The 11175-nt window shown below is 50.6% G+C and overlaps 1 protein-coding gene across 1 annotated transcript; it reads left to right on the top strand.

Annotated features, from left to right (window-relative positions):
- Positions 1-1289: 1289 nt before the first annotated feature.
- Positions 1290-2252, top strand: MAFA (MAF bZIP transcription factor A). The gene has a single exon (XM_066623132.1). The coding sequence runs from the start codon at positions 1290-1292 to the stop codon at positions 2250-2252; it is 963 nt and encodes a 320-aa protein (XP_066479229.1).
- Positions 2253-11175: the final 8923 nt, after the last annotated feature.

Here is an 11175-nt window from a genome sequence, read left to right as displayed (position 1 = left end):
TGAGGCTCTTTTTGCCAGAACTGATCTTTGTGCACGTGAAGCAGTTGCTCAACCCGCCCAGCAGTGACCGAGCGAGGAGGCACCCTCATCAGGCAAGCCCAGTCTCTTCAGGTGTTAGTGCCTGTGGGTGGGTGAGTGAGCAAAGCCCGACTGGCTAGGCAGGGGTGCCAGGAAGGCCACCCTCCTTGCTGCCTGTCACGTTCTTTCGCGGGCCTGGCCTGGGAGCCTTCCTTTGGACTGGATGCTTCAGGCCTGAACGCGTCCGAGGCCGCGGCGGGGAGGCAGGTCGGCCCCCCTGCAGTGTGGGCTTCGGGGAAGGAGAGCTGCATTTGCGTGGCCTGCTGTCCCCGGGCTGTGGCGCGGCGCGGAAGCGGGCGCGGGCCCTCCCAAAGCGGCGAGGCAGCACCGCTGGCGTCGTGCAGGCGCGGGGGGCAGCCAGGCCGGGGAGGGGCTGCTGGCAGGCAGGCAGGCGGTTCCTGCAGGTGCCGGCCACGGAGCCACTGGCCGCGCTCTCGCTCTGGCCGCCCGCTTCGGTCTCAGCTCCGCCTGCTTCATGGGGCTTCCTCGCAGTGAAGCCCCCGGCCGAGCCCCTCGCCCGCCTGGAAGGGAAGAGCCGAGAAGGGCGTCCAGCCCGACCTGCTGCCTGCGGCAGGCTCGAGGAGCGCGCAGCGCGGGCATTTCTCGGCCGCCTGCCCCCGTGAGACCCTCCCGCAGCCCCGCAGGCCCAGGGCCGACCCTGCGAGGCAGGGCTGACCCCGACGGCTGCAGCACCCGGGAGCGCGGGCGGGCCGGTGCCGCCGTCGGGCCGGCCCCTGGGCGGTCGCGCAGCGTTCGCTCCGGTGCCCGCCGGGGCAGCCTGCGCTCGCGCGGCCGGCAGGGGGCGCTCCCCGCCTCGCACGCGGCGTCCAGCTGTTCCTCCGGAGACTGACAGCTGGCGGGGTTGCCATGGGGACGGGACGGGACGGCCCGCCAGCACGCCGGGCAGAGGCGGTGGCAGCGACCGCCCCGCCCCGTGGGCGGGGCCCGGCGCGCTCCCTATAAGATGCGGACGCTCCATTCAGCGCCTCAGCTACTCGCGAGGGGGCGGCGGCCGAGGGCGCGGACCCTCGTGGCGCTGCGGTGCGCTGCGGAGGAGGGGAGACGCGCCACCTGCACCCTCCGGGCGCCCTGGAGGAGCCCCGCGGCGGCCAGTGACCGCGGCGGCGGGCGGGCGGGCGGGCGGGAGCCCCGCGGAGGCAGCCTTCTCCGGAGCCAGCCGGCCGGCCGCCCGCCGGGGAGGGCGCCGGGAGATGGCCGGGGAGCTGGCGCTGGGCGCGGCGGAGCTGCCCACGAGCCCGCTGGCCATCGAGTACGTGAACGACTTCGACCTGATGAAGTTCGAGGTGAAGAAGGAGCCGGAGGCGGAGCGCTTCTGCCACCGCCTGCCGCCCGGCTCGCTGTCCTCGACGCCGCTCAGCACGCCCTGCTCGTCCGTGCCCTCCTCGCCCAGCTTCTGCGCGCCCAGCCCCGGCGGCGGCCCGCCCGCGCCCGGCCTCGGCCACCCGTCCGGCGGCGCCCCGGGCGCGGGCGCGGCGGGCAAGGCGCAGCTGGAGGACCTGTACTGGATGTCCAGCTACCAGCACCACCTGCACCCGGAGGCGCTCAGCCTCACGCCCGAGGACGCCGTGGAGGCGCTCATCGGCGCGCCGCACCCGCACCCGCACGCCCACCCGCACGCCCACCCGCACCACCACCACGCGCACCCGGCGGGCGGCTTCGAGGGCGGCTTCCGCGGCGGGCCGCCGTTCGCGGGCGAGGAGCTGGCGCCGGCCGCGCACGGGCACCACCACCACCACCACCACGCGGGCCACGGCCACGGCCACGGGCACCACCACCTGCGGCTGGAGGAGCGCTTCTCGGACGAGCAGCTGGTGTCGATGTCGGTGCGCGAGCTGAACCGGCAGCTGCGCGGCTTCAGCAAGGAGGAGGTGATCCGCCTGAAGCAGAAGCGCCGCACGCTCAAGAACCGCGGCTACGCGCAGAGCTGCCGCTACAAGCGCGTGCAGCAGCGGCACATCCTGGAGAGCGAGAAGTGCCAGCTGCAGGGCCAGGTCGAGCAGCTGCAGCAGGAGGTGCGGCGCCTGGCCGAGGAGCGCGACCGCTACAAGGAGAAGTACGAGAAGCTGGCCGCCGCCCGCCCTTCGCCCTTCGCCCGCGCCGCGCCCGCCGCCGCCTCCCCGCCCGCGCCCCCCGCCAAGGACTTCTTCCTCTGAGCGCCGGGCGGGCGGGACTCCGCGGCCGGGCGGGCTGCGCCTTCCTGCATGCCGGACATGTACGGGACCTCCAGCCCTCGCCCCCTCCCGGGCGCCGCAGCACCGGCCTTCCCCGCCCCTCCTGTACAGCCCGCACCGGACCCCTCCCGAGCCCCTTGCCCGGGACGCTCGCAGGACGGACAGACAGACAGACTGACCCCCACCCGAGCCCCGCGGGGCGCGCATGCAAAGCTGCTACCGGAACGAGGCGAGAGTCCGCCGACGGGCAAGCCGGTGAGCGCTGGAGGCCGAGGCGCCGCGGACACGAGTTCTATGCACAGAAGCACTGAGGAGACCCCCGGCCCGGATCGGCCCGGCCCGGCCCCCCTTATTTATTGCAAGACCCTGCAGGGAAGCTTCGGGCGGCGGGCGCAAGCCGAGAAGGGCCCGCGCAGTCCGGGACGCTGGGGCGGTCTGAGCGCCCTCCGGCTCTTCTCGAACTCGAACGCCGCCGCCGCCGCGCCCGGAGAGAGCCTCGCCTCCAGCCCCGGCCCGGCCCGGCCCCTCCTTTGAAATTAATTTAAGTCCCCTTCCTTTCCGCGTCCTGCTCTTGAGCCAGGCAGGCCGTCGCCGCCTCCCACAACTGAATATTTATATATAGAGAGACAGGTCTATTTTTTGTTCCTTGTCCCGAGTTGTTCCTCTCTGTTCAGCATCCGTGCAAAAGCCTCCTTCGCGCTTTCGTTTGCTACCAACAAAATAAATCTCTTTAGACATCTATCTAGAGCCATATGTATATCCATACGTTCTTTCGTCTGGCCTGCCCAGTTTCTGCCCAGGCGGTTCTTGCACACGAGTGTGGGTCGTAGCATGAAGGAAATGAAAACAGTTCTCTTTCTGATTTCTTCACTTTTCGTGAGAAACAACATTTCGTTTTCTCTCAGATGCAAAAAGGGGGGAGGCCGATTCCCGCTTCTGGCTCTGAAAGAAGTTTGGGGGTTCAGGAAGCCATTTGGACTTTGTATCGCAGGAAAATCATAAACAGCTCCCCACCCCGTTTAAAATGATTTATTTAGCATAAGGCCAAATTAAGCAATTCCCCTGCAATTGTGTATTATTCCTCTTTCTAATTTTTTCCCCTTTTGGTTTTTGTTTTGTGTTTTCTGTTAAATTCTAGTGCTTATTTTCTTTGGAATAATAACTAGTTTGGTTTTTTTAAAATAACATTTTTACAACTTTTGTAGAAAATCTTTCTGGGTAGAGAATGAGATTGTCGTCTTCTGGATATTTCCAACTCTCGCCTAGCCGGGGAATGCTGCTGGAATGTAGCTTGGAATTTGAGAATAGTGGAATATTTATAAATGTTCAATTTGGAGATTAAAAAAAGTTTTTATATTAAATTGTGGATTTTATAGCTTTACAATATGTGAATCAATCAACCTATTTCTAGGATATGGTTCATTTTTCTTTTTCATTTTCTGGGGAGTGATCTGTGCATATTTGATTTTAACATACACATTTTTTTTTTCTGATCTGCCTCTTCTCTCTCTCCCCCCCCCCCAATTTAAGATTCTGAAAGAAAGATACTGATCAGAACATTGGTGAGCTGTGCTGCCCGCCTTTTCCATTCCCAACTTATAACTAGGGAGAAAAAGATAATTTTTCTTCAAATTAGAATGGATATTCCACTTCAAATGATTTACTCTTGATTAAAGGCTTGTTTTATAAGCAAATCCACACTGCAGTCCATTGGCCTTTATTTTAGATGGCAATAAATTTCCCACTTCAGCTTCTAAGTGAAAAATCTGATGTTCTTTTTCCCTGTAACTGGAAAAATAAAATCATGAAAAAACAGCAGCAAAATGATATATCCAAATTTAATTTTTTAATGTGCATGTTTTAGAAATTGAAAAAGTCAAAAGGATGGTGGGAATTTTAATATGTAAAACTACAGACGTATTACAATTTTGCAGTTACATTGCTTAGACCTCAACATCTATTTTGTCATTGTTTCAAAGACATTTGTTAAAGAAAAATTTTCATGCTAGAAATTTAAACCAAGTATATGGAAAAATTTTGGTAATTGCATTCTGCCATATTCTCAAACACCTTTGCTCCTTTCTCTGTTCAGGAGATTTTATTTATGTTGCCTTTCTGCCAACTTCAGCCACAGTCCACCAGGAAATTCACTTGCACAAACCCTGCGGGCTTCTTGTGTCTCTCTTCCCCCCCCCCCGTTTGTGTGCGTGGTATTCCATTAGAATATATCCTAAAGAAATTGCCTTGCATTTTATATGATCTGCCTCTGTAGATCTCAGTCAGGCACTATGCTAGCTAGAGCACTGTATGGTCACTCCTCAATGAAAATGATGTGAAGTTTGGACTGTGCAATTTCCTGGAGAAGTCTTGCTTCTTGGAAAAGTCTGAGTGGGCTTTTCTGTGTTTGGGCAGAGTGTACTGTAAAGAGATGGGGAAAAATGAAATGCTGCCTTATCAAGCGACAACCAAGCAAGGGGAGAGAGTTGGCTGCTATTTTGGATGGAGGTTGGAAATGGAAAAAACTGTTGGGGCTCTTTTAACCTCCTTCCCTTGGCTGGAGTTTGTGCGTGTTTTGAAGTAGTCTGTCCAGGCTGGTTTTAAGCATTGCATATGCACTTAGACTTCTCAGGGTGCAGAAAATTTTCCTATTGGAAATAATATCTGCAAGCTAATCTTAGTTCTCATTATTCCTTGAATTAATTTTGCCATTTGCTGCATGCACCAAGTTTTAGGATATGGCCTCCCTGCACTCCTCTGTGCTACTTCCTCCCTTGCTCAGCTTCTCCAAGCCAGTTCCCATTCCTGATGCAGCCTGCTGGGCTAAATTAACTTCCTTCCCAGTTGCTTTCTTTTTTTGTACTAGTAGGAAAGGGGTGGGTGGGTGGGAGGGAAGGAAAGCTTCAAGGTGCAGTGTGTGTTGTGTACTTTCTGAAATCAATGGAAAATCATATTCCTTTCCATGGTTTTGCTATTTCTCTTTAAGGGGAAAACCCTTTGCCTGATCACATTCTGCATCCTTGGTACTTTGCGGTCACCCTGCTGTGTTTGAAACATTCTTTTTGCAGGGCAAAATCCCTGTAGTGTCACATTCTTCCATGTTCCTTTCATTTAAGGTACTGGTGTGAACAGATGTATCACAAATTCTCCTTGAGGTGGTTTCTCATGGGTGTAATGACCACAAGGAAGAGAGCGGTGGCTGCTTTGGTTAGTAGGATGGTTTGCAGTGCCTGATCTTGGTTGTGTCAGTATTTCTTGTGTCAGCACAAGGATTAAGTCCACTCAAAGTGGGACAACATTAATCTAACATGCTAGGAGGGGAAATCTGTGTGTCTGCTTGGAGAACTTAACATTTTTTCTTCCAGTTTGACTTGTTCCCTTACCCCAGTTCTTTTCAGCCCTTGCTTCAGCTATCCTGTTTCATAGTCATGTGTTAGACAATGGCTTTAGGACTCTTCAGAACTCCTTTCCTTCACACTGTCTCCAGATACTGGTCTAACCTAGTTACTTGTAGGGCTCAACCTGTCTGCCCTCCCTGCTTTCCATTCCCCACCTCTGTGCTTTTTTCAGAAAGCAGCATCAGATCAGTGCATCTGGAAGGATGGCTAAATAAGGGCAGGGGAAGTTTGTATGATGAAAGGGCCCTTTGAATAACTTCCACTCCCTGCATGGCAACCTGAGAATTGCCAAGTCAGAGGCAATAATCTGGGGACTGTGATTCTGGTGTTCAGCCAGATTATAACCTACAATGAACTCGACTTTCTTGATCTTTTGTTTTCTGAGTTATTTACTCCAGAACATGACCTTTGAACATAACAGATGACCTTTATTTCAGGTAAGACACTGTCGAAAGCATCCTTAACATTAGAATATCTGGACCAGCCATTTTCAACTACTGTACCATGGCACACTGGTGTGCCGCAAATGGTCTGCAGGTGTGCCGTGAGAGTTTGGAGGAGGGTCATTTGTTAGTAGGGCCAATGGGGATGTGAGCCCCCTACCACCAACAGCATGGTGTGACTTGTCAATTGTCAAAAAGCTGATGGTGTGCCTTGATAATTTTAGTACCTTGTCAGTGTGTCCTGAGATGAAAAAGGTTAAAAATCACTGATCTAGACTGTTGACCCATGTAGTTCTGGCCACTGCTGAGAACCACTGAGGACCAGTCAGGTGTCTCCCAGATGTCAGCAGTTTCCCTTATTCATTCCTGGCATTCAGAAGTGTGCAGTCTCTAAACATGCATTGCATTTTGTATGTTTGCCATCAAGCCTCAAAGCCGCTGGCAGAACATCCTGCTTGTCTCTGGTTCAGTGTTCTTTTGAAATGGTAGGGTACGCTGGTAGCCACCCCATTGTCTGGTGATAAGGCATGCCATCCTCTTGCCTGCTGATTACCGGCTTGCAGATGATTCCAGGGTTCTTTCGTAATCTGTTCTTGCTGGCGTTATGAGAATACGGGTTATAATCTAAAAATCCCTGACTACTTAAACTTCCTTTGTAATGAGCATGCCTGATCCCTCGACTCTTTCTTTTAGAAACCCTTCATAGGAATCCCACTCTGGAGATTTGTTCCTGTGTTTCTGTAATGTCTTTATTCGTCCTGATGTTGTAAACAATTCACCTCCTTGGCTCCTCTTGTTTCTCTGCACAGGGCTCACAGGAAGTGCAGATGCATTGTGATGATTCCTTAAATTCTGGCAGGCATGCCGACCGAGTGAGTTTGTTTGTTCTTAATTTCTCTCTGAAGCTTAGCGAGGCCAACAAGTGTAAGTAATACAATACACATTTTAAAGTTGATGTCTAGAATTCTCTAAAAGATGACGCCCCAAATCATGAAAAAGAACTGTTGGCTGTAATCAGGCAAGCAAGCAAGGCTGTAACTGGGTATTTTGCAGTTCTCAATTTTTAAGATCTATGTTAATCAAATTGAATAGCTTATGCCAGTTTTTCAAAACTGATCTTCAGATATTATGCTTCTTGTAGTGCTAAAAATGTAGCAGTGGCATTGCTTTCCAGGTAACGGGACAGGTGCAGAGTTTACTTCATATTTTGTTAATAGGTTAATGCAAAAGTGTGCTTGTGTGCTACTTTCAATGTTAACCCCACTTATCCAACAAAGCTCTTAGGGCAGGGCTGGGTTTAAGATATTTGGACCAAGTGGGCCCTGTGCTTAAGGCCACCCCACACTAGGTTAATCTAGAGAACATTTGCATAGTTTGGCAGTTATGTTGATTGAATCTGAAATTAGCAGGAGTTTAAACTTGGACAAAATTCTAAAAGACTTAGCAGAGAAAAAACTTTTTAAAATAATATCACTTATTTATAATTAGTGTTAAGCAATTTTTAGAAATTTAAAAAGAAGATCTTACAAGTTTTTCACTCAGATTTTGAATTTTTTTCTAAACAAAAATAAAATATTTTTACAAAGTCATTTCACAGTCACTTAAACAAGTGGTTTTGAAACTATTTTTCAAAGGTAATCTGCACATTTTGTATACTCGTAGGCTTTCATGCATCCAATTTTATATTAAAATCTGCTTAGATCCATTTGGTCCATTAACTCGCATGCACTTTTTAAGCACACATTTTGATTGCTTTCCATTCTACCATAGTGATATAAAATCTATAATAAGATTTATTTCTATCTTTAAGATTTTACAGACCTTGGCTGTGAACCTGGGGCCTCACGAAAACAGGTTTCCAATTGGTCCCTACAGCTCCTAAGGTAGGCCCTGGCCAAAGGCAGCATTTATGTTCCCCTCTTCTGTCTCTCACAGCATCTCTGTGTGAAAGATGAGGCTTGAGAGAGTCACTTGCCCAAGGTGACCTAGAGAACTTCTTACTTGAAAAGGGACTTGAACTCAGGTTCCTCCTCCCCACCCAAATTTGAAGTAGCCTGTTTACCAAGTTGAGCATTATGGACTATCTCCTTGCTTAGGAGCTCTTGGGGACCTTATGGCTGTACTGGAGAATGAACATAGGAAGCTGTCTTCTACTTGCTCATCCCGAGATAGTCCATCTGTCCTGCTATTGGCAGTGGCCTTCCAGGATTTCAGACAGATATTTTTCTCTGCCCTGTGTGGGGATGCTGGTACCTGAGTCCAGGGCCTTCTGCAGGTAAAACAGGTGCTCTGTCACTGCGTTATGGTTCCTCCTTGAGGAGGTGGCTTCCTTGTCATGGTTGGCTGTTTGTGTCGTGGTTGGTGGTTAAAAGAGCTGAAATATTTTCCAGACACTTCTTCATGTTTGGAGCTGTGACCGCTTTTGTTCAGGCCACAGCCAAAAATGGAGACCTCACCAGGGCGGAGTCCTAATCTATCCTGCAGGCTTTTAAATACCCTCCGATGCAGGGAGATGCGGTGGCTGGGGAGGCAGTTGTGGCAGAGCCTCCCCACTGGAATTCTTTGAAAAGCGCCACCATTGCATGTGAGGCACTCAGGCACTTACAACCCACATGCTCTGCGTATGGGTGAGTGCTTGAGAGTTGCACATGGCGGCGGCAGCTGTTTTTGAAGAACTCCTGTGGGTAGGCTCTACCTCACCTGCCACCTCCCCCCCCCCCCCGCTGCACATCCCTGCTCAGGTGCCTCTGCCTGCCCAAGTCATTTCCTCTTGTAGGTTCTGCTCTCTCTTTCTGGCACAACTTTTTGTGCCAGTTCTCCAAACACAGAAATTAAGCACCTTTTGGAGAAAGTGAGTTGAAGGCAAAATGCATTATGACCACAGTTCATTGCAGCTGATGGCTGCAGATTGATTCTTAGCCATATTTCCTCAAGAGCAGGCCCTGCTGATTCTGATGAGATTTACTTCCACGTAACTGCTGAGGACTGTAGCTGTGAGCATTAGAACTGCTTTAGGTCATTGGTTTCTAATAGGACTTATTTGTGACTGTCTCTTTCTGGATTGTATAATGTTGGCAGTATTTATCTGGACAAGTTCATGATTTGGTGTTTAACAACCTTCATCCACTTGATACACACCTGCTACATACTACCTATTTGTGAAATATTGTGAATTGGTGCAACATGATTTGGAGAAGAAAATAAGACTTGGAGATTTCAAGGCTCTTAAACAGAGCTGCCCAGTCTGGCCAGGCCTTAAAAATGCAGGTTATCTGTTGGTCATCTAACTGGATAATATGTAGTGACTAGGAGGAGCAAGTCTCATAGTTGCATTGTAAGAATGGGAGATGGTGCAATTTTGAATTTTTCCAGAAGTTTTATGTATCTTACTTTTAAAAAGGCACAGTGACTTGGAAGAGTTTCTCCCTCCACTTTCCGTAGAAACAAAATAATAGAAGAAGGATAGTTTCTCCTCCTCTGCTGGGTGTTGGAGAAGAATGTGGTGTAGTGAGTTGTAAACATTTTTGGACGTGCTCCTCCATATCTTGTGCTTTATGATCAATAAACATTTGATGCCTTGATGCAAAATGCTTAAAGGAACTTGGTGTCTTTGTGCATAAGTGCAATAAATTGTTTTTATACAGAAGCTTGCAGTGACACACTCACAGAACTCTGCAAATTAGAGTACTTAGCCCACAGGCTGGTTGGACTGTTGTGACTTTTTAAATTTTTTTAAGTAGGGCTGCTGCTTTTATCTGGATAACACACAATTTTATACTGCCAACCACTTGTAGTTTAGAATTTGCCCCTTTGCATTTGTGTGTTGCTGGATATTTTGCTATGGGAGGTGCCTACATTTGGAAGGCCTTGAAATTATTCTGTGTTTCTGCCCCCAAAGGGGTAGTTGGGTAACCAGTTGTGTCTCTGTTGCTTTCTCAGTGCGTGTCTGTGCTGCCTCTGGCTCTTCCGCATGGGTGGAGCACTAGGCCTCCCTTCTCTTTCCCAAAGCTTGGGTGATTATTTCTTTTTTTAAAATCCCCTTTTCTAGATTCTTCCTCTTTTTGCTAACTTATGACTGACAAAAGTACCGCCTGAGGAAATGAAATTGGTTGCCAGAACGGGTATGTGCCAGGCAGATGAGGCACCACAAAAAGCGCAGCATCCTCTAGAATGCCGTGTGTGTACATCATTATGAAACAGAGAGCAGAAATTCTTGCAGTCCCTTTAATTCCTGCCCCCACCCTCCATTCTAGAGCTTGCTGCATTGTAGAAGTGGTCAGGCATGGCGTGTGCTCGCCATGGAGCAGAACTGCAAAATGTGGCTTTTGCCTCCTCCTTGTTGTGGAATCCATGACCACAACATTAAGGCTGATGCTTAGCGAGAGCTAAACCATCTCAACCTGTTTATTTTAAAAACAACAATGTTGTTCTCTGTGCTGTTGCGCTTGCACCAGTTTCTCTCCGATACACATACAGTCACTCTGAGTACAGAGGCTCTGAGAGACATGTAGGATTCTGTAATTGTAGAGGCTGCCTCCATTCAGTTCAGTGTAAGAGAAATGTTTTAGGATAACAGTGTGATGCAGTGGTTAGGGTGTTGGAAGCGTGGTTGGGAAAGCCTGCTTCCAAGTCCCTGCTAAGACTTCTTCGCCTTGTCTGTTGCGTGTCTGGGGATGTGTAGCTCTCCTTTACACTGATGTTCCCTGCTGGGAGCATGTAAAATCTGTGACCATGGCAGGGACATGTGGTGCAGGTGTGGCAGATAAGGCAAAACCACCCCATCATAGTCCATGGAAAGCACCACAGCTTACAACCGAGAAGGATCTCCTTACGCCCAAGGAGGCTCTCCTTACACCAGCTTTCCCAGGTGTAAGGAGAACCCCCTCAGGCATAAGTGGGCAGGGCAGCTGTGGTGCTTTTCCATGAACTATGTTGGGGTGGTTCTGCCTCACCTGCCACACCCTCACCACACATCCCCTCACCGCACATCCCTGGGCCATGAGGCTAAAATGCTGATAGCCCTCACTTTTTCCAGCCTTGGTTTGCTAAACTGCAGCCTAACCCATT

This window comes from Tiliqua scincoides, chromosome 4 (genome assembly GCF_035046505.1).
Source record: "Tiliqua scincoides isolate rTilSci1 chromosome 4, rTilSci1.hap2, whole genome shotgun sequence".
In the NCBI taxonomy this organism is placed as follows: domain Eukaryota; kingdom Metazoa; phylum Chordata; class Lepidosauria; order Squamata; family Scincidae; genus Tiliqua; species Tiliqua scincoides.
The sequence above is the reverse complement of the archived record's forward strand: the minus strand, read 5'-3'. Positions and strand labels throughout refer to the sequence as shown.